Raw genomic sequence first — 27162 nt, forward strand, 5'->3', positions numbered from 1 at the left:
GTACCTGCATGTCATCCTCCTTCATTACTTAATGCAAGCCTTCATAAACTCATCACCCAAGAAGGAATCACATAGGCTACAGCCCAGATAAGGTCCCACACCCAACATCCAACCTCCTAAATTATCCCATATACCATTTTTACATCAGAGATGGTCATAAACTATGCATGGGAAATTCCAAACTGAGCAGCTAGCAGAAGAGCAAACCCAAAATTTTCAGGAAAAGCTCTACGTTAAAGACATGATTAAAGAAAGAAATTCTCTCCCTCACCACTCCTCCCATGAAATTACAGTTGAATAACTATGACAATGGCAGAATTTAAACTTAGGGTCAAAAAGTGTTTTAAGCAGTGTGTAACAGCACCACCTGGTGATCGTAGCTGTACAGTATTTTTAAGACATCCATTAAGTTAAAGCATAGTAATCAGCATAGAAGAGCAGATTTTAAATCTAGTTGTGCATAATTTTTCATTTTTTCCATTAAAAATACATGCAATTTGTACCTGTAAATAGCAACACTTTGTGATTCTGTTAAAAAACAGATCAAACTCCTCAGAGCTAGCATCAACTTCTACTGGTAAGCAGCAAAAGCTCTTGACATAGCAACAGACAGTTTAGTAAAATTCAGTAATTGGTTCAAATGTTTTAACATACTAGGTTAATGAACCGTTTGTTTAAAGGTTTCATTCATAGTTCCCACGGATGGAAAGGCCACCTCAGAATTAGAAACAGTCAAGCCTCGGTTATTGAAATCACTTGAAAAAAATCTAACTGGATGTCATGTATGCTGGACATTCTGAATTGATTAATACATAAACAGAAATGGCATTTTGGTCCTAATGCAATAAGAATTTTACTGGTGTTCCAGCAAAGTATTGCAGAATATCTACTACACATTGCTGGAAAAATCCTTAGGGATCCCAAAATGAAAAAGTACTCCCTAAAGATGTTGCGAGCGACAAGAATTCTAATAGAGTTGAGCATTTCTTCTTCATCACTCCTTTTTAAGTTGCGACTAAATTAGCACAGCCTGCACACTCCAGGGTGTGTGCTGGGAGGAGGGAAGGGGAGAAAACGGAAGATATAAAGGCCTGAGGCACTTCAAGCAGAGAGCATCCATCTGCTAGCAGCAGTCAATGAACAGAACGTTTCTAAAAAGCTTCCCACTCATATTAAGTCAAGCCAAAAGAACAGAAAACACCTTCCTTCACTCTGACTGTGCAGGACTGAACATAACAGGACAGTGGGTTATAAATATATGTTTAAAAAAAAAAAAGGGAGAGAAGCTCACAATGCAGTTCTGCGTTCAGACTCTCCTGCTGCAAAGCTGGTTTAAGAGGCTCCTGCTCATCTCTGCGTCATCTATTCCCTCCTCCACTCTGTGGTGGCATGTGCAGGAGTGAAATGATCAAAGAGAAACAGGAAAAGAAAAGAAACAAGTTGGTTCTTTTTATTTATTTATTTTGCTTGTGAAACCCAGATCTTTTCACTGTCCTGGTAAACAGATGCATTGCCCAAGCTAAGGCCCAGCATATTTGGATGAGGGGAATGGGAAAGGGCAGCTGAGGGATGGGAAAGGCCAGGATCAAACTGGCCTTGCTGTTAAGAGATGCTTATAGTGGAACTGGACTCCAGAGCTGCAGCTCTATGAGACAAAAGCCTCTGATGGCAATACTACTCAAAGAAGTTTCCAACCCTTTACACAACATCTCATTCCCATCCGCACACTGCAGCATGTTAGCTCTCTGGGCCGACACAGCTACCTACTGGGAGCACAGCAAACCCCAGCACAGCAATCATCCAGGTTAAAAATACCTTGCATGTGTGCACAGAGTTGTTCTGGTTCAGGCTGGGACCAGGGTTAGGTTTTGAGTTTTTTGTTGGTTTCTTTTTTTAAGCAGGGGGCTGACATAGGTCATTCTGCTGATAAATTTGCTGGTGTGGCCGTATTGGACACAGGACCCTCCCACTGAACACACATTTCATATCCGGTACAGAACCCTGTAGTTTCTATTCATTTGTATTTACTACCTATGTTTACATTTGGGTCTTCCACCAGTGTACTGTATTTGCCTGAGAAAGGCTGCAGTAGCAATGGCATTGAGCAGGAGCCAAAGTCTTTGCCTGAGTGACTTTTGAATAGCATATGCAATAGCAGTGCTCGTCCATCTGGGAGGACATATCACACAACTGGGAAGGCAACGAGAACAATCAAAGCTACACATGCGCTTCTGCACAAAGAATGAGGTGATAATGTTGTGGAGAAGCATCACCACATGCACTGCTCTGATACTGCTCCCTCAACCACCGCTGGACGCCTATGACAGATATGGTGCCAGATGTGCCTGGGCAGGTGTTGTTACAGCCCTGCAATAGGAATACAACGCCTGCACATCCTTTAGCAGACACACTTGAGCTGATGCCACCTGTATCCCACACCAACAGATGCATGCTGGTTCCTCCAAGACCATCAGCCATGACAGGATGAAAGCAGCTTGGGATCACAGTTAACTCGTGTCCAGCTGCAAAGTGCAGGTGAAATGAGTACAAGTGTGTCTGCAAGAATGCAAGCAAATAAATCATAGCTTTCCTTATAAAAACAGTATATACAGGCACTGAATTTTTTCTGTTATTTGTTAATCCTGTTGAGGGCCCAGAAGTTTAATGCTGTGGCCATTATTTAAGAGAAGCCATCTTCCAAGAAAACTGCAATAGCTCCACCAGCAAATCACACTTGCAGACCGTCAGGCTTAGGGAATGCTTCCCTGCAGTGTCACATCACCACCTCTCCAATTTATTTCATAGAGCAAAAAAAAGAAGGCACTTTCAACACATGAAAAAGTAACTAGGCACTATCAGAGAACACAGCATTAAAAAGCAACAACATTGTCCCTCCCAGGTTTTGAGCCATAGTGCACGTGAAATGACACAAACACTTCAAAACTCACATTTGAATGTTTAAAAGACAGTCCTACGCCATATAAGTGGCATATATATTTTCCACTACCAAAAAAAAAGAGAGCAGCAGCTACATGGAACTTAAACCAAAGCTATGTTACCTGAAGTATATTTTAAGCTTGTCTAACAACATTCCAAAGCTAAAACGGTTTAATCCAGAAGCTTGTTAGAAGAGGCAGATTACTAGCACAGAATTTTATAGACATTACTGGAGGGGAAGGAAGGAGGAGAGAGGCAGTTGCCTATTCTCTGCCACACTGTACAAGAGGGAAGGTAGACCTATTAATATCCAAGTTCATCTCCTTGTGAATGGTACTATAAAAAGCGAATGTTTTAAAAAACATTTGCCCGCTAGGTAAACTGTCTTTAAGTAAAGGATTGCTCTCAAGAGAAATGACAGGTTCCAATTACCTACACAAGGCTGTAGGGAGATAAATCTCCGTCAGTGAATTCCACGAACGTGATACATATTGTCCTACTCCATGTCACACAGAAACTGTCAAAGTTAACAGGGAGAAGTTTTAAGATATGAGAGGCCAAAACTTTTAATATCAGAGCAAGAATTTTCACAAGCATGCAGAATTTTAGAAGGCATTTCTTCTTTTGTTTGTCAAAATGAAGCAGAGATTTGCACTTCCCTGGCACAACAGTTTACTTGCCCACAGCCAATTAATAAACTAAGAGACAGAGCAGAGACAGGAGAGGAGACAGAGCAAAGGAATCATCAAAGACACCTTTAGCTCCAGTCACAAACAGACCAATTCAAAGCAGCAGAACATGCAAACATTTTTTGTTATTAGTTAAGACAACAGAAGTCATCTGTTAACTCATTTGATTAAGATTTCAATTTTTCTTTTATTTTTTCAACTTCAAGAGCAATCTTAAAAATTAAAAGTAGCAACAGAGATCATCCTGAGTCCACATACAGACTGAACCAACACCTCCAAGGAATTTTAAAAGTGCCTTTTCTAATTTTTCCCTTTTCTGGCTAAGCAAACACGGGAACAGAATAAGGAAGACCAGCAAAGCTTGACTCACGTATTTCAACTGGGTGGGATGCTGTGCTCAAAGTTTTAAGTTGGCCATCAGTTTCTTGGCAAAGTCCTACCATTACATTACCTCCAGCAGATCTGCTACTCTTTACTTGAAGGATCCCAGACCCTCTTCATTAGAAATGTAACAGACCTCATTATTGGAGACATGGATTCTTCTCCCCTGATACTGTCACTGTAAGGACAAGCAGCGCATCAAAAGCACCCAAGACAGGTACTTTATTCATCATTCCCTATCAAAACACAAAGATGGCAAAGGGTTAAGACAATAAAAATTTTCAAATCTGAACTCAAGTAGGACCTAATTAATCAATTCATAAACAAAAGGTTATCCCAGGTCAGCTGATGAACTTGACTGGTCTTTTAACAAAGATAACTGGAAATCATGAAGCACAGGGTCTCATTAGCCATCTAAGAAAGAAGAGATTCTCCATATGCTGAAGAAGAAGCCGCAGTACCAGAAGGATCCCAGCTTCCTCAGATGCCTCTGAATCAAACTCCATGGGTCCCTAAGAGTAAGAAGGAAACAGGCAGGGAAATGCATTCTTCTGCTGCTTTTATCCAAATTCTTGGAATAACTTATGCTGGCTGAAGAGTAGGTTTTCTGCCTCTGAGGTTTTTTTTATTTGTTTTTCTTAAATAAGCTGTTTGTCTGTCTCTTCAAGTCTTTGCTGATTAGTGAAGTTGCCTGCAAACCCTGAAAGCTGAAGTTCTGAGAAAGGTGTGTAAGCTATTGAGATACCCTGAAGGTCAGCCATCAGGGACTCCAGCATCTGAACTGTGCCTCATGCTTCTGCGACTTACCAGAGCCTGCATCAAAGCAGAGGACCAGGAAAGCCTCTCCCTGCTGACACTCAAGCAAGCCTCAGATGGACAAAGGTCCAGCAAGATGGAACACAAACACAACAGCCTAGTAACACCAGACAAGTTCCCTGTTGAACTGTTATGTGATAAGTAACAGTGATCACAAATGTGAAAGGGCAAACAGGTTGGGAAAATAACATTTCTTTTAAAATTCTTTGATGAACATGTTAAGGTACCAAAGATTTAACATCCCAGGTCACAACTTTTCTGCTTTCCTGGCTCTGGAGCATGTTCTGATCAGAGAGGAAAAGCAATGAAAGTTAAGACACACTTGTGCAAGAAATAAACATGCAAGCATTATGGCTAGGACACAGCCATGTTTTAGCAGACACTGGAGAGGACAGATCTACAAGACAGGAGGAGAGAAAGCTGTGAGTGGCCTCAAAGGGAGGAGGCTTAAACTTGTTAATATGCAAAAGGGAAGAGCAGTAGGATGCAATTCAGTAGTTCAGTTTTGGCCATGTTAAGTCTGTGTCAACAAGGAGATACACAAATACAGACACAAAAGCTTAGGATTCATCACCCTTATCTTCAGAGATGAGCATCTGAGCTTAGTCAATCTAGACTTCCTTTCAGTAAGTGAAGAGAAACAGACACTTAAGAGAATGAGTCATTTGACTTCCCTTCAGATTCAATTAATCACACCCTAAATCTGTCTGTCTGTATACAGGGACCCTGAAAGGAGTTCAGGATGATGAGCTCACACAGACATCTAAACTTTGCCACCCTAGCTCAAGCCATGACATGGGACTAGATGGAAGAAGTATGTTGAGAATGAAGACGTTTACCAAAGGAAAAGGTTGCACTTGAAACAACAACAACAACAAAAACAAAACAAAACAAACAAAAAAGAACACACCAAAAAAACCTCCCACAAACCCACACACAAAAAACATGTAAAATCATCCCAAATGAAAAGGGGAAGATGCCCTTTATTCTCTTTCAAGGAGAGATGGAGAAAGTTAACACATCAAATGGAAAGACAAAGGAAATGAATGAGATAGAAGTTGTTAATGATAACAAAGGACTCATAAGGGACAAGGCAGTAGACAGATCAAAGCGGGTAAAACTGAAGCAATGGTCTGGCCAGAAGAGGACATCTTTCAAAGCCTTAGTGAGTAAAGAAATTTAGGAGGATACAAGACAAAACCAGAGAAGGAGAACTTTAAGCAATGGTTAGTTTAAAGGACAGCAAGAGAAAACCCAATGGGCTACTAACTGAAAGTGGAGATGGGAGGATTAGGATTAGCTTCTATCCCAACAGAAATGAAAGCAAGAAGGACAAGAAAATGGCAGAGAGACTAGACTAGAAGTTTCATTACTGAAATCAAAGCCAGAGACAGGGGTTGATACAGGAGGAAAGGTCAAAGAAAAGGTTGCATCCAGCAAAGGAGACAATCTGGAAGAATTCGAAGTCTATGCACAGCTGCAAAACTACAAATTCACTGGGGGGTGACAGACATGGTAGAACAGCTCACGTGACTGGAGCCATGAAATGGATGGTTACAGGCTCCACAAGAAGGACAGAAAGGGAAGGTGACAGGGGACTCATTTTACACAAAGGAACAGCTTGAATGTGTGAAGCTCTGCTGAAAAACAAGTGACACGCCAAGAAAAAGTTAATGGGTCTAGATGAGAGGCAAGGCCAAAGGAAACACTGTCATGAGCACCTGCTACAGACCACCTGATCTCGAAGATGAAGCCTTCTTTAGGCAACAGGAAGATGTCCTGTCTCATGGTGAATGCCCCAGCATCTGTTGGAAGGGAATTGTAGAGGGGCACAAGCAATACAGTGGACTTCTAGAGCATGTCCGGAACAGGTCGAGTAGGAGAAGCACTGTGATACACCTACCATTCTCTAGAAAGGAAGAAGTGGTGGAGAATGTAAAGTTTGATGGCAAGCTTGGCTACAGCAACCCTGAGATGATAAACTTTAAGATCTTGAGGGGTGTGAGGAAGATGGGTACCATAATGACAACACTGGCTTTCAGAGGGCAGGCTTCAGTTTGTTCAGAGAAGTAAGCAGGTAAGCAGGACCCCTTGAAGTACTGCCATGAAGGCCAAAGGGGCCAGGAGGACTGCTCAGTCTTCAAGTACAGTCTCCGCAAAGCACAAGGACACTCCATACTGATGTACAGGAAGTTGAGCAGGCAGAGCATGTGGCAGCTTGGCTTTATAGCAGCTCATGAATCTCCTTGGCCTTCTGTTGCAATGTCTGTTTTCAGGTCTCACAGGTCTCTCTATGTGAGTTTGGAGAAAATGGAGCATTACCCATGGTAGAGAAAGACTGATCAAGGACTCACTTAAGCAAAATCTACATACACAGGTGAATTGGACTGGATGGGATACATTTGAGGATGCTAAGGGAGCTGGAAAAAAGACGCATCTTTGCCATCTTTAAAAAGTTGTAGGAATCAGGGGAAGTTGTCTATGACTAGAAGGCAGCAAGCATCAGGTTTTTCTTCCAGAGGGGGAAGTAGGACACTATAGGCAAGTCAGCCTCCCCTCAGCCTGTTGGAAGGCTATGGAAGAAATCTACCTGGAAACCATTTCCAAACACACGAAAGGTAAGAAAGTTACCAGGAACCACCAGCACAGATTTAATGAGGGCAGATCATGCCTGACTGCAATAAAAGCCACACTGCAGTCAAGGTAAATAGTAACCACTGCTCTTCCTTCGCCCCATTTCATCATTCTGCCTAGGCAACCTGGCAGCCAAATTGAGGACGTACAGACTAAACGGGTGAACTGCAAGTTGGGTGAAAAACTGGCCAGGTTCAAAGGGTAGTGGTCAGCACTTTAACCATCAGACTTACGAGTGGGATTAATACTGAGGTCAATACTGTTTAATGCCTTCATTAACAATATGGACAATAGGACACAAGGTTCCCTTTGCCAGCCTGCAGACATCACACTGGGACAATGGCCAATACACTGATGGGCAGAGCTGCTATTCAGAAGAATCTTAAGATGCTGCAGAAATGAGCTGACAGAGACCTCATGAAGTTCAACAAGGCAAATGCAATTTTTTTGCACCTGGGACAGAAGAACTGCAGGGCAACAAAACAGGCTGGGAGCTGTTTGGGAGGGAGTAGCTTTGCAGACAAGGATCTAGATTCCTCATGGACAAAAAACCAAACATGACTCAGCAGCACCCAACTGCAGTGATGAAGGCTAACTGCATCCTGGAGCTGCATTATTAAGACTGTCTCCAGCAGGTTAAGGGAAGCGATTATTATCCCCTGTTCAGCACCTGTGAGACTATATTTAGAGTACTTTGTCCAGTTCAGGACTCCCCTGCACAAGACAAGGCATTGACATATTGGAGCAAGTCCATCAGAGAGCCGCTAAGACGATTAGGAGACTGGAGCACATGGTGCGAGGCTGAGAGCTGAATTTGCTCAGTCTTAAGACAACAAAGCTAAGGGGGAGGTCTCATTGGTGTCTTCAGCTACTCAGTGGGAGGTTGTACAGAAGATGGAGCCAGAACTGCCAGAGACGCACAGCAAAAGGACAAGAGGCAAGAGTCACATTTCATCAAAATAAGTTCTGACTAAATACAAGGAAAAAATTCTTCATGGTGGGGGTGGTCAAGCATTAGAGAACAGGTTGTCCAGAGAGACTGTATCATATCCTTCCTTGGAGATACCCAAAGCTCAGCTGCTCTAGGCCCTGAGCAGCTTAATGCAACATCAAAGCCACCCCTTTGTGGACCTCCAGAGGTCCCTTCCAATCTAAATTATTCTAGGATTCTACTATGCTCTCCTCCCTTGTTGTTTTAGATTTGTTAAATAGTGTTCTCCGTTCCTCTTCTTTGGATACTTGTGTTCTTCAAGCGTATAATATATTGTCCTGGTCTAATTCACGCTGTATAGTTCTGGCAGGAAGTGGAGCTCTCCATAATCACTTGTAATAAACCAGCTATGAAATTAGTGATGACAACGAAGGTTAAAGAATTAAGCAAATAGTTTAAATGTAAACAGTCAAAAATGCATTAGAGAACATCTTCAGAAATGCCTTCCATTTAGCATTAAAATACTGTTAGCTATGTTTTGGTATTTAAGAGGACTGAGGGAAAACACACATTCATTTAAAGAAATGATTAAAAACACAGCACAACAGTTCAGAAATTGGATTAAGCTAGATGCAGCTGCAATCTTCAAACTTAGTTTAAACCAAATTTGAATATCTGCAACTGAAGCTTTCAAGTTATAATCATGCCATTGACCTTCCTTCCCCTCTCCCTCTTCTTTTTGGCCACTGAAGACTATTGAAAGTATCAGAGCTCCAAGGCAAGAACAACTCCCTTGTAACTACGACTCCAACATGGATATAGTGAGAGCAGATTGCCTGCAAAGAAACAAGAATAAACTGGCTATTTAGAGAGATTATGCAATGCAGCAGAGCTGTAAAATGAGATTTAAAGAGACAGAACTCTGCATTTCAGCCCTGTAAGTAACCATAAAAGTTGGGCAATACTGTAGCAATTTGAAGAGGCTCAGACAACAGAGGAAGAAGTCTTGTCAAAGGGTCCCCTCTCTGAGCTAGTATTGTGTTCATAATTCTTTCTCACAAAAACAGTACTGTTTGGCTATTTTGTCTAATCCTTTGAAACAAAGTTAAAACACCTCTTCACATCATCACATACATGTCCAGGTTTTCACTACAAAAAATGAGCTCTATGAACAGATAGGAAGCATTTTGTGGACCTGAGCTCGCTGAACTTGTGGAGCTTAGCATGCTCATTTAGCACAGTACCACACACTGAAACTGATTATGAACTAATAGAACAGTATTAAGTCTTTCCTGCATAAATATTTTAGCAAGTGTAAACAAGACTCCAGTTTTTATAAGCAGCCAATTCCCAAACGAACACCCACAAACATCAGCTGGTTCAGCAAAGAAAGGCAGAGACTATGAACTGCCATGCACCACCACATTATAAATAGCGAGGAAACATACAGCAAAGGCATGTGTGATAAAGGAGACTAGTTCTGTGTATTAGACATTCTTACAAACCTGGAAACTATAAAACCTTCAGGGTTTGCCCATGGCTTTGTTTAGAGCATATACATATATATATATAAACACCAATGCACAAAATAATGATTTTGTAGAACAGTCCAGAACTGTTGAGCAGTTGTTGGGAGATTTTACTTCTGCATTTCTTCACTTTAGAATGGAGGAAAAGAAAAAAATTGTAAAATTATTACCTTAGGTATTCTAGTAAAAAAACTGGTTTTCATCTAACTCTGAATGTCTTTTCATTAAAAGCCTCAAAAAATAGCAGCATCATACATTCAGCCAACCCCAGCTGCTTTGCTAGTGATTAAGTAAGAGACAGCGAGCCCAGACCACCTCCCTTTCACCTCCCCTCAAAAGACAGACATTACAGCAAGGAAGAATTTGGCCCAAACTACATGGGGGAGGGACAGGAAAGCAGAGGAAGGTTGTTGGGCTGGTTTTTTTTAAAAAACAGCAAGTCCCTGCTCTGTTGCTGGACTTTTCCCTGCATCATGTCAAGCCTGCAGGTTGCTGGCAAGCAGAACAGGCACAGTGCGAGACCTGCCAGCACTCTCAGACCACACACAAACATGCTCTCAGCTGCTCTCGAATACACTGGGGACGACCTCCAGAGCAATCTGGGCTCCGCCACCCATCCCTGCTTTCCAGAGTCTGGTTCTTCCCTTTGGCAATAGCCTGTATAGAGCACCATATATGAGAAAATCGTATGCTTACACTACTGAAGGTAGCAGGCAGCCTTGACGTAAGAGCCATCAGCAAGTAGGCCTCCTGAAGCGTGCTCACAAGCTGTGCTGCACCAGCATCCTGATGGAAGCTAATTTCAGCAGTTCATTTGCAACTCAGTTAACTTTGGAAATGCAAACGTAGTAGTACCAGCAAATAAATAAATAAGTAGCTTAGCATTTTTTCTGATCAGACAGCATAGTGCTCCAAGGATAACTGTTCATTTTTAACACAGTCAACTATCAGTGCACTTCAGTTTCACTCAATGAACAACCCCACACTTTTTCTTTAAAATATATACAGTAAGTTCATTTACCTTGCTACACTTTCAAGTCTAAATACAATAGATATTAACATAGTTTCACCAAAAAAGTAGCCATGATCATGGGCATACAGTGGCAGGGTGAGATTTTGTAAGCTCACTGCCATAGCTCAATTTGCAATTAAAAACTATGTAAAGCTAAAAGTGTGATTAAATGCAGCAGACAACCAGCTCATTATATAGCAGCAGAGAGAAAAGCCTTTCAAACACCAATTGCTCTACCTGAAATATCAGCTGCTGTTTTCATGCCTGGGAGTGAGCAAGAACATCACTTAGCTCATTGAAAAGAACTTTCCCAGAGACAGATTGGCAGCATGACAAATGCAGGTTGGCTACAGAAATCAAAGACCAAAAGGATAGCCACAAAAAAGAGAAGAAAACCCGTAAAGAGCCTCAGACAGATACAGGTAAAAAGACAAATTGTGTTCCTGTTTCAAAACTGTTCGGGAGATAATTTCATTTAAAGCAACTATAATTTCTTGTATATGATGCTGATAGACTGTAGCCAAGTCAGAATCGCTGTGTATGATTAGGTGGGCCCCTCCACACAAAAGCTGTGGTGAAGGAAGATGCTCAGACATATTCCCCAGCAAACACTCATCCAAGAAAGAAGCCATGTTTAGATTCCAGAAAAACGCCTACGCTGTCTTTAATTGTGATTACCTTTCAGCATAACCAAAAGGGCTTTTGAAGAATTCAAACACTCCAAGAAGCAATAGGACAGCATTTTTTCTCATCAGCATTTTACTTTTCTACAATTAAAGACAAGGAACTGAGCAGTCCTTATGCACAACAAGCCAGTTTATTTTTAAAGTGCCTGTGCAAAATTAGAGTTTTGATTAAAGTACCTTTATCCAAAAACAAACTTCACTAACCGTAAAAAGTATTGTAGTGGTCTTTTTCTACTGCTTATATAGGTTAACTTTATACAGGCATTTTTAAAACTTTTAAGATAGTAACTTTGGACCTGACTCTAAAACTAGCTCATGTAAAGTGCAAGCTTTACTCTGCCAAACAAGCAGGGCTCAATACTGTTCAGTACAAACAGCTGAATAAAACATTCTGTATATAAAACAATCTGTATATAAATCAGCTGAATAATGCTGAGTAAAGCAACCTGGCTATATTTCAGTAACACAGATCAATATCAACCTTTCTGTACCTATGGAGATATATCATCAGATCAATCTTATCCTTTGTATACCTATGCAGGCATAGTATCAGATAAGATTTTCTGTGTTTGAGTTGCACGTATAATACTTTAATTTAAGAAAATACCTTTGTCTAAAATATCCCCCCAAAATGAGCACTGTATCAGTAAATCCCATCTACATCCCTTGGTTAATTACACGTCAGCTTCTGAGTCTTTGATATGACAGTCCATCAGCTGTCATCTTGAAAAGTCATGAGACAAGAGTATTAATTAGCCAAAAAATGACAACTCCTGTCCATTGATATGAGTAACAGCAATTGAAACAGGAAGACCATTCTGTTTCTGGAATAAAAGCTGGTTTTATTCATTCTCTTTAAAGAGTGTAGATTATATAGAACTAAATTAGAATGTATAGCATGTAATGAGAGTATTTATTTAAATATCCTCTGGACACTAAAATCTTTTTTCCATTTTTCCCCCTCTCTATTCAACAGTCACATATTAAGCACAATTACTATGAAGTGTGCATAAATATATGCATTGTCTCACACTTCTACTGCATAAAAACAAAAGCATTTGAACAATTATACTTAAAAATAAACATGCATAAAGCATTTCAAGAACCCTGAAAACTGATAAAATAAAAAGCCAGAATAGGTTAACTGATAATGAAAAGGTGCAATGGGCATGTCAACCTTGAAAAGGCCCTTTTAAACTACAATAGTATTGTCAGGTACCATTACCCTTTGCCAGCCAGCTACCTGACCTCATAAATCAGGTATAACAACCAAATGAGAGCACAATGTAAAATCAGCACTAAGCAGACTTGTCAACTGAATAACGAGTGGCCTGCCAAGGTTTTGAGGTCACATTCAAAACTAAAAATTAATTGTAATCAACCATATTGATAAAAAAAATCATGGCAACAAGACTAAAGCTTGCAAGTACCATTCTGTAGAGTTTGTGCTCGTGACTCCTTTCCCAGATTGGCATGGAATCCTCCTCCTAAAGTTGGTGTTTTGCCGGCACCTATTAGGGGGGGGAAAAAAAAAAAAAAAAGAGACAGACAGACATGTCAAATGCAGTAACTGAATTCAAATATTAAAAGAAAACTTATTGTGCCACTATATTCAGTATCTGTATAATTTACAACATGCCAAATTACATTAAGAAGGACAACAGAAGTGCTTAAGTCATCAAGTACAAATCCTGTGCAATTTATTTCTTCCTTGGGATACCATAAGAATTACATGGCTCCATAAACCCTCCAAATCTCAGCTCCAAAGAAAGTACAAAAATGTCACAACCCCTATTTTAGGTAGAACATGAAAATCAATATTGTAAAATATTTCTCAAAGTAAATGATGAAACAATTGCCTAGTTAATATTTTTGGTCTGAAGAATATTCAATACAGAATTTTAATAGCTAATTACTGGCACTACAGAACATAAAACATGTTTAGCATTCAATAATGACTGTGTTGGCTACTACAGATGTAACACTTACTTTAAAATAACTTCAGTTTAACATTAGGCACACACAGTGACACCTAGGCTACAAAAACTCCAAGTCTGGAACTGCTACTTTTATACCCTGAAAGGTTGGAGACTAAAATAAGTTGAGTTGTAAATTAGCATAAACTAGAGGCTCGTTTATGCATCCATGCCAATGCTGAGAAGCCTGAATGCAGAGTCTGCTGGGAGTCAATGGAACTACTCATGCAAACCAATCTCACAGAACAGGTAATTAAACTACCAAGGACAGAAATAGTCTGCCACTAAAGCAGGAAGTTTTTTTAAAAACAATCAGGCTACCTCAAGCAGGATATTCTAATCTATCAGCTTAACAGCAAGTAAGACCAAAAAGCTAAATTGCACAGGACTTAAAACAAGTAATTTGTTAGTAATGGGACTTCTTAATTCAAGTAGTCTGCTCTTCAGAATACGGAAAAAAGTCATCTTGTTGCCTATGATGCCTACAGTTTTTCCTCAAGTTCTTGTAGCTATGTTTTCTCATCTTACACCAGTTCTCTAGAACAAACTAGAATGGCTTTGGAATAGAAACATACAGAGGAGTGAAGTGTCACTTGAAAGCAGTTGAGGACATTTCTCCTACACACCTGAATAAGATACTTCCAAAGCAGGTACAAATGATGAGAAACTGTGACATAAATTGTTCACTCTTAGTAAAGTTTCTTGTCTAGTCTCCTCTCAGCTGTATTTAATGTTCATCCATGTTGAAGAAAAAAAAAACAGAAAAGCTAATATTCCTGCAGAATTATTGTCTATAAGTCTTCGAAGCTTAATTTTCCATACAACCTTTAAATTAGGTTCCCGGTGCTATCCACAACACTTTATTAACAGATCCTTTCAACAAACAATAATTGGAAGCTCCCACATAAATGCTCCACAGCTTAAGTACTTCAGTTCAACTTCTTAATTAGAAATGAAAAATATTCAATAAGTATCCTCACTAAATATCCTCACTAGATACAGAGGTAACCTTCCCAACTCTTATTTGCTCCAGACTATTATAGACAGCACTGTCTCCTTGCTATTCTTATAGGTACAGTCTCATATTTCCACAAATGCTCCAAAACAAACCGATGATGCAAAACAGAGAGAGGTTACCAAATTACCCTAGCACACATAACATTTTTGGTGTACATTTAATAAGAATGGATTACCTGGCAAAAATTATATCAACAGTGGCAATAGTTTTATGTTCCTTTTCTTCAGTAGCAAATCTAACGTCAGGAATTCTACCTCCTACCCTCCTTTTTTTGTTGTTTTGGGGTTTGCTTTACCACAGGCTACCTCACTTGTCTGATTTGCAGCAGGAGAGCACACACTCAAGCATCATGATGTACAGCGGAGGAGGCCATAAACTGTGGGGCAAGAGCAGGAACACACTGCGGGGCAAGAGCAGGAACACACTGCGGGGCAGGCTGGAGGTAGCAGGCACATCCAGCACTTGCATCAAAGGCACCGTTGCCCCCTCCTGAGAACAAAGGCTCCACTTTTCAGTCCCCTCTATCTTTGAATAAACCAAAATACTGAACTCTATTGGACCATCATTGTCAAAACAGCTACCTTACTCTTTTACAGGTTTCCCTGTCACTACTAAAAAGCTTGCGCAAAAGCAATCTTACAGTAGTGATAAGCAATACTATTAACAAAATAATTTAACTTACTCAGAAGCTAAACTCCAGAAAGAATAAAAACAAAATAAAATTAAGCTGAGACTTCAGTGGTTTTGTTCTTTAAGATTCTTCTTCATTAGACATCGAGATATAACATTGTACATAAAAGTAATTTCTTTCCAAGCTATAGAGTCTGCAGCAGATACTAGCAGAGCTATCTGAAAGACAAATTCTGCTATCAGAGTTGATGTGCCCATTTCTCAGCGAGTTAACTGGAAAGACTGTACATCTCTAATTAGCATTTGGCTTTGAAAACTGACAGAAAACTAGTCTGTTGAGCACTTACACTCTCAGAACTGCAAACTAATGTTGCCATTGACTATGAAGTCTCACCATCAGCTTTCATCTTTACATGCAGAATGCAAACCAAACTCATTAACGAAACTGTTCAGCTGGGTAATAAAAAGATAAACTCTTAAAAAAGAAAACTGTGAAATCATCAAATTCATTTAAAGACAAAAATCCCTACAAAGCTAGTCATTTAAAAAGTACAAAGGAAAGGAACAGCAATCACTAGACGCAACCAAATTAACATCCCAGCTTAACTGAAGTTTTTACATTTCTTGACCTTTTCCATTTTTCCCTCTAAACTTCAAAAGCGAATTAAACAAGCTTTTGGGTTTTCACATTCAGCTTTCAAGATATACAAAAATCTATCCGAGAAATATTTGGTGTCTTCAAGTACTGCCTGCCAAATCTTCAAATCTTCAACATTAACACTAATACTTCCCTAAGCCAACTCAAATACCCTCCTTCATGAGGTGGCACCTCCCAAGGTACATTGTCATCTACTGATTATTTTTAGAAACTAACTCAGATTCTCAGCTTTGCGTAACTGAAGCCTCCTCTCCAAGTTAGCTTTGGATGTTTACATGAAATTTTGGACAACAGAAGGTGTGGAGGGATGTGTTATGCAGCTCAAAAGTACAGCTACTCAACTTTTTTGTGGTCCTCTCAGTGGGCTACAGTCCCCCAAGACACCAAAAGAGAACTGAAGATGAAGGAGAAACATCTGAAAAGTTGACGATACTCGGTCAAAGCTTACGCGGGTCCAGACCCAGCCCATAACCCTGCATTACTCAAGTGCTGAACTACAGTGACCGTCCCTCAAGCCATCCCCACGTCTGCTCTGTGCAGCACAATTGAGGGCACAGCTGCCGTGCGCAGGGTCAAACCCAGACACCTTGGCTGTTTCTGTTTTGCTCCACCGACCCACTGACGAAGGAAGACACGTCACCCTGCTTCTCTACAAAAATGTTCCTCAAGCAGTAAAAGGAGCAAGCAAAGCTTGAAGTCTGTGGTAACCTTGAACAGCAACAAAGAGACGACAGATAGCAGGAAGAGCACTTATCACGTCCCTCCACACAGAGGGGACAAAGAGCAGCCACTCATGCATCTCCAGCTTAAAGGGCATTTTTCTGAGAGCTAGTGACATGCTGAATTTCAGATTTAACACTTGGGGAAGAAACAGATTCAGTCCCAGCATTATGGATTTTGTTTCCTCTACATAAATGAGCAAGTGAAGACAGAGAATGAAGCTGCTTGCAACTTGACCCGAAGTGTATCTGCTATTTGATAGGACCAGTCCTACCAAAATCCTTCCCTGTGATATTAAAACCAAAAAACATCAGCCCTTTCTTCAGGACAAGGTAAGAAAAAAAACTTCAGTTTAAAATCCACGTATTTACAGACCCAGCATAAAATCTGGGTCTGGTAAAGAATGCAGACTGCATCACACCAACAGTTTCATAATCAGGGTAGACTAGATAATCTAAGAAAAATTAATGAGCTTCCTACTCAAGTAAATGCCCCATCACAATTCATGCCTACAATAGCAAGATGATGTGATTAACATTTTCTGAACACACAAAACTACTTAAGTCTGTAACCAAAATAACTCTTTTCTCAGCCATTTTTACAGGGAAGTTAACGGATCTGCATGCACCACAGCCTGCTGAAATGGTACTGCTGAATAACTTACATAGACAGCTTTTAATCTAGTCCATCACAGCTAACTATCTATGGGCTTATTTTCATAACTACCAACCAAAGATAAATATACTGTTGTGTTCACCACACCTGAGTTTAGGGCTGCACAAGTCTATGAAACCGGTCCGTGTCCAAGTTACGTGCAGGATTCAGCATTTTCACAACTGACAGCAGTATACTCTGCAGCACTTCAAGCAAGCATTTGTTGCCATCACAAGGACAGCATATAAAAGACTCAATGCCAGAAAAAAAACCACTGTACGCTTAACTGATGCAAGATTGCCACCTGGAGGATTTCAGAAGAGAAGCAAAAATTGATTCAGTTTATCTCACTAAAACATATAGCGGATAATTATTTTTTGCATGAAGTAGATGCAGGTTTCCCCTCTTCCTTAACAACATAACATGATTATGAATTGGTTTTGTAATGAGAAAACCTAGAACAAAGTATAACAGGTAAATACTTTTCAGGATTTCCCAAAAAGGCCTGCAAATCCAGCATATCCATACTTTCTTCTGTGTTGCAAATTACATCATGACCACTCTACATAATTTAAAATTAACTGTGAATTAGTGTCGTCTCTAGAAATCTGGACCACAAGTAAGAGGAATTTTGCTGATATTAACATTATTTTCACTTTTCAGTATCCAGCAGTTTCATTTCAAGTTTAGTGTGTGTATTACTGGTGGAACCCACTTCAGGACTGTTCGAGGCTGCACTATAAGAAATATTTTATGTCAGGATTTGGTCTATCAATATATCCTACAAGGGAACCAATTAACAACTACCAAGTAAAAACAAAACTGCTACTCCTTCCACTTTTGTAATATTGAAAAATACAGAAGAATCCTTTATTGTACATAACAACTGACCAGACAAAAACACATGATCTGATACAAACATAGAGTTCATCCTCTTTACTGTCTCACTAGCACTTACTGTGACAGTAATTGTCCATCTTACAAAGTTTCAGAGGAAAAAAAGGCATAGAAGATGAATGGCTAGTAAGCTTAGCTTGAATTTTATGAAAGCTTTTCCTCCCTGTATATAACCCCTCCCTTCTTGTAACTTTCCATTTCCACAAACCCCAAAAGACTGAAATACTTTGATCAATTCAAACACCAGTCAAGTTCTACATTTGAGGTCGACGTAGCTCACACTCCTAGATGGAAAACCATCATGAAGTTTTTAAGGATAAAACAGTACATGCAAAACCTTTCAGTAAGCTTCCATAGGCACGCCTGAAAAATTGAGCATACCACAGCTTTACTAAAGGGTAAGCTACATTAGATTTGTCAAAGGACACTGCAGAGTAAGGGTACACGTTCAGCATTTATGGCAGTACAAGTGGGTCACTGTAGTAAGTTGCTTATAATTTACTTGCAACCAAAGAAAAAATTGTATTAGCAGGAAGAAACTTTTCCTTGATATTCTAATATTTGAAACAGCCTACTTACAAACGTTGTGGAGCCTCCTACACTAGAAGTTTTAACAAACACTTGTTGGTGTGTTAAGGGCTACTAGTTCACAACTTTCCTTTCTCCCTATGAGCAAAAGCAAGCAGGTATCTTTCCACAAGCAACATTCTTCCCACCAGCCTCAAATTAGTATCTTGCAAACTCATGTACATTTGGAGACGGAGAGTCATAGTGTATGTATACTGCACAAGAGCCATGAGCTCTGCATGATCCTGACTCGGTGCTGAAGTTGGATTAATACTGTCAATGCCCCTTGCAGCCTCCCATTTCTATGACTATGTCTGTATAGTTGTCACCATCCTAAAACCTCCTGGCCTAGTCACTATGTAAGAGTAAGTTAAAAGACTTTAATTCACACCAGTTATTGTAAATCTCAAATAATAAATGCCAACCTAGCATTTAAAGAAGAGAACAAGCATTAGTAATTTATTATGTATTTTTAATCAAAAGCCACCAAAACAAATAGAAATTCCAAGCAATCAACCATAAAACAGTACAGCTGAGTCAAGACAGTCACACCGTTCAATCTCACATGGACACACCAGTGATGCCCATTCACCCGAGAACCCAGAAGCAGAGTAAGTCCTGTGTGTCAAGAATCCCACTTTGGTGGCCAGCCAACAATTACTCCATAACCCTCCTACCGAAGTAGTAACCTTGTATTGGCTTTGTGTGGCAAGGTTTTTGGTAGAGGGGGGGGTTACAGGGGTGGCTTCTGTGAGAAGCTGCTGGAAGTTTCCCCTGTGTCCGACAGAGCCAATACCAGACGGCTCCAAAATGGACCTGCCGCTGGCCAAGGCTGAGTCCATCAGCGATAGTGGTAGCGCCTCTGTGATAACATATTTAAGAAGGAAAAAAAGTTGCTGGGACACAAACGGCAGCCAGAGAGAGTGAGAACATGTAAGAGAAACCCTGCAGACCCCCAGGGTCAGTGAAGAAGGAGGGGGAGGAGGTGCTCCAGGCACCGGAGCAGAGATTCCCCTGCAGCCAGTGGGGAAGACCATGGTGAGGCAGGCTGTCCCCCTGCAGCCTGTAGAGGTCCACGGTGGAGCAGATATCCACCTGAAGCCTGGGGAGGACCCCACGCCGGAGCAGGGAGATGCCCAAAGGAGGCTGTGACCCCATGGGAAGCCCACACTGGAGCAGGGGAAGAGTGTGATGAGTCCTGCCCCTGAGGATGAAGCAGCAGAAAATAACATGTGATGAACTGACCATAAACTCCATTCCCCATCCCTCTGTGCCACTGGGGGGGCTTGGTAGAGAATCCAGGAGTGAAGTTGTGCCCGGGAAGAAGGGAGGGGTGGAGGGAAGGTGTTTTGAGATTTTAGTTTTATTTCTCATTACCCTACTCTGGTTGATTGGTAATAAATTGAGTTAATTTTCCCCAAGCTGAGTCTGTTTTGCCCATGACGGTAATTGGTGAGTGATCTCTACCTGTCCTTATCTCGACACACAAGCCCTTTGTTATATTTTCTCTCCCCTGTCCAGCTGAGGAGGGGGGAGTGACAGAACAGCTTTGGTGGGAACCTGGTGTCAAGCCAGGGTCAACCCACCACAATCCTGTAGGTCTTATCTGAAGTTGAGAAATGCCCCTAGCTCCACCAACTTGTCTTCTCCATCCCACAGTTCTGTTGCCTCCAACTACAGAGGCTGCATTTCATTATGCTAACCTCCATTTTTTATCCCGTTTTCCCCAGGGAAAACAGTGCCCACAGCAGCCCTGCCCACTGCTCTCCTCTCTCTGCCCAGTTTCAAACAAAGCTGAGAGGGGGACAGAGGTCTCAAAACTACAGGGTTTCTGTCAGTTTTGTAAAAATAGGCAGCTGGTTGGGGAAGACACACACTAAGAGCTAGCTAAAAGCTTCTGAAAAATAATTCTGATTTAAGTTTTTACTAGAGATATGACCCCAAACTCTGTAGCAGGCACGGGGCAGCCACGGCCCAGGGCATCAGGCACCTCTGTGGGTGCAGGGATGGGCTGAGGCCAGGTGGGATGTCAGTCTGCATGTGGGGGTCAGGATCAGGCCCAGCAAGGGGAAACAGGGTCAGACACATTCCCGGGATGGCCAGGCAGGACCGTAGGGACGGGCTAAGGCCAGGCAGGACGTGGGCCTGGCTCAGCAGGGCCCACAGGCAGGCAGGGCAGGGCTGTAGGGAGCTGGAGACCAGCCCTGCTGCGGAGTTGCTGGGGCAGGGGCAGACATCCCTGGGGGTCTGACGTGGGGTCTGGGGCTGTGGGCAGCGTTGGGGGAGCCCCAGGGAGAAGCTGGTCAGGAACAGCTAGGGCCAAGAGCACCTGGCAAAGCAGACAGCACACACACACGAGATCCCTGGAATTTCTAAAGGGCAGGTTTCCAGACTGCCTTATGGTTTGCGCCCAAGAAGCTTATCAGATGCTATTTTTCTCAACTTACTACCAAGCATTTAAAGGTGATTTCTGGAACAAAAGCAGCTGAGCTTCCCCAGACACAGTACATTTCAGGATCACAAGCTCAGTATGCCTTGCAGTGCCCTTTTCTCATGCTGTATTTTCTCAGTTGTGTCTTCCAGCTTGCCCCCACACTGCCTGCACACCAGCTCTCTAAGGTGGGTCTGTTTTCTCCTCCTTTGATTAGTGTCAGATTTCCACTTTCTCAGCTTCTTTAAAGAAAAACCTGATGAGAAACCTGGACTATCAGTTTTTGCACCATGTTGAGCTTTCCTCCCCTCACTCTCTTCAGCTTTGTACTCTGTTTTTCTCCTGTCAGCCTAAGGGTAAATACTTGTGAAAACGGTTTCTCCCAACAAGTACCACAAGACAGAGGACTCCCAACCAGACACAATGAAAGAGTGATCAGAAAATTTGTCGCCTTCAAATGCAGCACACGACTCACAACTTGCCTTTCTGCAAAAGCAGCTGCCATAAAACCAATGCAGATGGGCTTGATGGAGCTCCATTTTCCAGGATGCAATTACAGTATAATAACGGAGAGGGAGAAACTTAGCTCGCTCTTAGACCCTGTATTGCTGTACTTCACGCTGGGATGGGTTCAAATGTTATGACTGATAGGAGTCCGTTAAGAACTTAGGTAAGAAGAAAAAAAAAAAGCAGGATGTATTCATTCCAATTAGCAAAATGAGGAATTTTAATTCAAATGCTCCCCAAATTTGACAAGAAGCCACAGAGAGCAACCTCTTTTGGCTAGTTTGAGACAGTCTGAACTGGCTATCAATTATAATGTGGATAATTATTCTTCAAAACTAGACTCAGCCAGGAAAAGCACACGCCTCAAACATTTTCTGTGCAAATAACGAGAGTTCCCTGGAGCTCAAATGTGCATGACAACCCTTTCCCACTAGTATCTGCAGACTTTTCCAGGGTCAAATCAGTTTAGCTCAGAAACTCAATTTCAACACACAGCCTTCACAAGCTCCAAGCATACAACATGTCCAGGGTTAAGCCTCAAGATGGACTCTTACCTGGCTGTGACCACTTACAACAGAACTAGGAATTATATTAACTGGATCAGTACGGAGACCATCAAAGCTTTCACTAGCTTGTGCTTCGTGAGGACTTTCCTACCAGAAGATCAATTGTGTCTTTCTAGATACACAATAACTCCCTTCCAGAGCATGAAGAGGGTATCCCCTTGCTAGTGAAAGAACTTACCAGCTCATGACACAGCAAGCAACAGGTACCTCACAAGAAGTGATGATGTCACTACCCAAGACAGACAGCACTAGTAAGAATTGTGGGATTAGGCTAACCTGCAATCATATCCTCCATCAAGACCATGGCAATGAAGAGCATCAGCGCTATTATGCTGAGACAGACAGGTCATGCCCATCTCCAAAGGACATCTCATCAGGACTGGGATGGCCTAGCTCTCTCTTTGCATCTTTACATAAGCACACTATCTCCTTTTATATCGTCCAGCTAACATCAGGGAAGATTTCATAGTCCTTATTACAAAGTACTGCATGCGCAACTTCATAAACCTTACTCCAAATAAATCTTCAACTTGCAGCCTGGATTCCTGGACACCTTATCACAGAATCTCACAATTGTAAATATCTCTACTACCACTTCTCACAAGGAGATCAGAAGAATTAGCTAAGCATTTTTAAGAGAGAACATACCTATATAACTGTCAAAGTCAGAGGAGTTTTGTGCTCACCACTTCCCAAAACACAAGCTAAAAAAAACCCCGAGTATGAATACCTAGGGACACCTACACTTCATGCTGCAAAGCCATAGCGCCCTGATTCTTGGACCAGCTTTAAAAGAATGGCCAAAACCATCAAAAGCATCTTTGTAGAGCTCTAAGAACATGATCTTCCCCTGAAGACTCACAAGAACAGCTGTGCCAAGTCAGATCGAAGGACTGCCTAGTCCAGTATCCTACCTCTGAATGGGAGAGTCCATTAATATACATGCCTACAAGTGAACACAAAACATAGGAGGAAAGCTTGTCATGATGCTTCTCTCGTATAATCTCCCAGAGTCTAGAGATCTGTGGCTCAAGGATTTCCTGAGCCAGAAATAGTATCTTTTTTTTTTAATGGCCATGACACATTTTTATTCTGTTTGCCCAATCATTTTTTGACTCATGAACTTTTAACATCCACAACTTAAGTTTCACAATAAATTTTTTTCTGAAAAAAACAAAAAACCTCCTAATGCTTCTGAACCTCCTACTTGCTACCTTTAAAATAAGCTAGCCGCTAGATTTCTTAGCGATCCCTAGTTTTTGCATTACGTGATACTGAACAATCGCTCATCCTTGTTCGTGTTATTCTACTGTATTTACAGGCCTCTACTATGTCCCCATTCAATCATCTCTTTTCCATTCTGAAGAGGCTGAGTCTATTCAGTCATTCTAACCGAGTAGCTTTTGAAGAAACCCTACTCTTAATCAGCCCATCTTCCTCTCTCTATCTTTTCTAGTTCTATTAGAGGTTTTCTTGAGGAGGGAGAAGAAAAGAGAGAAACACACCAGAACTGTACACAATATTTAAATTGCAGATAGTGCTGTGAATATGTAACAGTGTATGTATATGCTGTCATATTCTCCTGATAACTTCTAACATTGCCCTCCCCATTCTGTTTTTTTGTACTGCGAATGAACGCCAAGCTAAATGTTTTTACAGAGCTCTCCGTTAAGACCTAGGGATCTCCTTCCCAAGTTATACTAGCCAGTCCAGATGCTGCCATCCCACATGTGGAAGCAAGTAACAATCCTAACTCTCACTGCAACTCTCGATCCCACCTGCTATTCTACTATCCGGCTACCAAGAGCAACGGGTCCTTCTACAGTCTTTACCTCCCCAAATAATTTGGCATTGCCAGCAAACCTCATTAACTCACCATTCACCTGTTTTCCAGATCATCAGCACAGATTTTATGGAATCTCACTGGCACCTCCTTCAGGAGACTTATTTATTTCTGTCTACATTTCTTATAATTTGAGTAGTTACTCTGCTCTGTAAGGACTTTCCCTTACCCATGACAGCTCAGATTCTTGAAAAGCTTCTGGTGAAGGATCTTGCCAACCTCCTTTTTCAAATCCAACCATCTGCTTTGTCCACTTACTGACTTCTTCAGAAAACTCCAAAAGATCTGCAAGGCATGCCTTCACTTTGCCAAAAAACTTTCTTCCCCCGTATTTACCTGCACATCCATCTATTCCATCCTTCGTTGCTTCCGCCCTTTTGCCCAACAGACTTACTAGCCTGCATTTCCCCAAACCTCACTACAGTAGCAAAGCGAGAGCTTTCAGTCATATTCAAGCACAAGCCCGCTCTTTCTCAGCACACTAATGCTCAGCTTTAAAACTGTCAAAACAATGGAAAGAAACACTCACACACCTGCACTGGAAAACACTGGCTATAGCAAGCTTCCCTGTGAAAGGCATCAGTGTTGAGGCTGGGGCTTCCTACACTAGGCACATTGATAGCTGAATATAAATACTGCCTGGGAAAACCTAACTGTGATCTCACACCTTCTTCCAACCCTGAGAGAACAAAAGAAGGGATTTCCCATGTTTTACAGTGAGGTTGCTGGGCTTACTAGCAAGGACTTGGCATGATCTAGACAGGCCACTTTGTATTAACATTAGAGGAGTGCAGTACTCTTCTTCCTCCTTCAGCAAACAACTGCAAGATTCTGAATCCTTAACACACAGCTTGGCAAAAATAAAAGGTTTTGCTAGATGTACCAAAGAGAAGTCAGTAACAGTATCTCAGTGCTTTCCATTCCCTTTTGCTTCTTTGTGATGAAAATGAAAATAAATTATGAATAAAGGCATCTATAACCATTCGACACGTATTAGCACACAAACAGAAGCCTTCAGTAATCTTGGAAGGGTCTGGGGAATCTTACTGCACAACAGGAACTCTGAACATCATAGTCACCAAGAGCCTCATTCAATTCCCAGCTCTGCAACAGAGAACCTGACAGCCCTCATACATAGACAACAGTCTCAGAGTCACACAGCCCTACTGACCAAGAGCGAAGGTCTCAAGAACAGTAGCCCAGGCACCTCTGACACTGCAAATGCCCCACACATTAGGGCTGCCTGTGAACACCAGACTGCAGTCCAAGGAGCCTCAGCCCAAGGCATTTCATACACAGGGAATCCCTTGGAGCCACAGACCTAAAGAGCCAACAAAAACAGGAGAAGGTGTTAAAAACAGGTAACTTTGATGGAAACCTGCTCATGTAATCAGAAGTCACTGAAAGCTATAGTTTACCAAAAAATGTTGCTTTCAGCCAGTACATGTTTTCTGACTTAAAAGAAATGTATGTTCCATTGGAAGTTCGCCAGCCAGCACAACACTCAGAGATATAAATTCTATCTTGCTTACACAGGAAGGGACTTTTCTCCCCATTCCCAAATACTTAGATCAGTGTCATACAAGCATAATAGACAAGCACACATCATGAAGACACTGTTATTACAGCACAAATACATCTTTTCAGATTAGCTTGCATCACTCCATTTAAGTCAAGCAAAAAAAAATTATTTACAACAGAAGCATCTGTTTTGGAATGTAAAGAATTATAACAGCATAAACGACCCATATCCAAATTTCCTTAAAAGTATTTACTGTGTGAAACAGGGCCCGCTCTCATCCTTGCAGTAACTTAGCAAATCTACAAACAGCATTGTTTTGAATGTCCTGTTCTGTTGTTTCCACAAACAACACCTCACCAAACTACATACATTAATGCACATGGGGACTTGCTAGAAGATCACAGTATGAACCCAGAGTGAAGCCCCTGCAACCATATCTTGTGCCAGCCAGATAAAGCCACCATAAGCATGCTAGAATGTGCTCCAGTTACATTTTCACTTTTACACACCCACCTATCATCACAGTGTTTATCTGTCTTCATGGGTACTAGAATTATTTTTCAGTCACATATGACAGCTACACAAGATCAAGGAATTAATGCACTATCCATCAAAAAAGATCAGCCAACAACAGCATCTCAGGATTTGCAGAAAAGGGCAAAAGTCCCTTAAAGGAACTTAGGAAACTACTGTGAAATTCATTCATTCAGAAGAAAAAGCCTTAGTATGGTAGACTACTCTCTTTCCTTTGTGATTTTTTTTTCATAGGATAAAGACATCCCAAAAATGAGCTCTTGCTTGCATGCCATCTGTCCTGCATAATTTTGGGTGGGAGGGAAAAAGCAATCCAAGCCCTTAAAAAAGTAGTCTCCACATCACTACAGGAAAAAGCGAAGGATACAAGAGCTGCTCATGAGCTATAAAAAAACATAATGCCAGTACCCTGAGTTGGAAGACAGGAACAGCATCAGACAAATCCTAGTCTACAGTAAACTCCCAGACTCCAATATGCAAGTGCTGCCCTCTCCACCACAACTCCTCTTTCTTCCCCACAGACATACAATCCATCAGTCCTCCTTATTTCACTGCTAAGCTCCCTCCCATGCTTCTTGCTTATGTTTCTTTCTCCTTATACACATTCCCCACACCCGTCTTCCTTCTCTCCCCTTCCAAACACTATGCCCTCTTCACACGGCCTTTTTCCAGGCACACAGCTCCTCATCCTCCAGGGCATTCCCACGAACACCCCAACCCACCTATTTACAGGAGGAGACTCTTGACCCTTCACTTCCAGCCTCCTTCTCCTCCATCACACCGCCCCTGTGCCTCCCTGTACTCCCTCTACCCATCACACACCCAACACTCCTGTCCTCCACCCCAAACAATTTCCTATCCCTCCCCATTCTCCGGGCACCCAGTCCTTCCACGCAGAGCCCCAAACCTTCCCTCCTGCCCCCACCCCACCCCACGCAGAGCTCCAGGCCCTCACGCACTCGCTCCCACCACACAGAGCATCTCCCCCATCATCTCCCTCCCCGTTCATCCCGGCCTCCCCCCC

At 41.7% G+C, this 27162-nt stretch overlaps 1 protein-coding gene across 4 annotated transcripts in view; it reads right to left on the reverse strand.

The window, feature by feature from the left end:
- The window catches only part of BRF1 (BRF1, RNA polymerase III transcription initiation factor 90 kDa subunit), a 176013-nt gene that overhangs the window by 148340 nt on the left and 511 nt on the right, over positions 1-27162 (reverse strand). For 3 of the 4 annotated variants that reach the window (XM_010584136.1, XM_010584132.1, XM_010584137.1), the window contains exon 2: positions 13046-13126. In XM_010584136.1, coding sequence (XP_010582438.1) covers positions 13046-13126 — 81 coding nt within the window. Of the gene's footprint in view, positions 1-3996; positions 4244-13045; positions 13128-27162 lie in introns of those variants that run through there. The other variant, XM_010584135.1, reaches the window with a different exon arrangement.

This window comes from Haliaeetus leucocephalus, unplaced genomic scaffold (genome assembly GCF_000737465.1).
Source record: "Haliaeetus leucocephalus isolate CR32 unplaced genomic scaffold, Haliaeetus_leucocephalus-4.0 Scaffold944, whole genome shotgun sequence".
Classification (NCBI taxonomy): Eukaryota; Metazoa; Chordata; class Aves; order Accipitriformes; family Accipitridae; genus Haliaeetus; species Haliaeetus leucocephalus.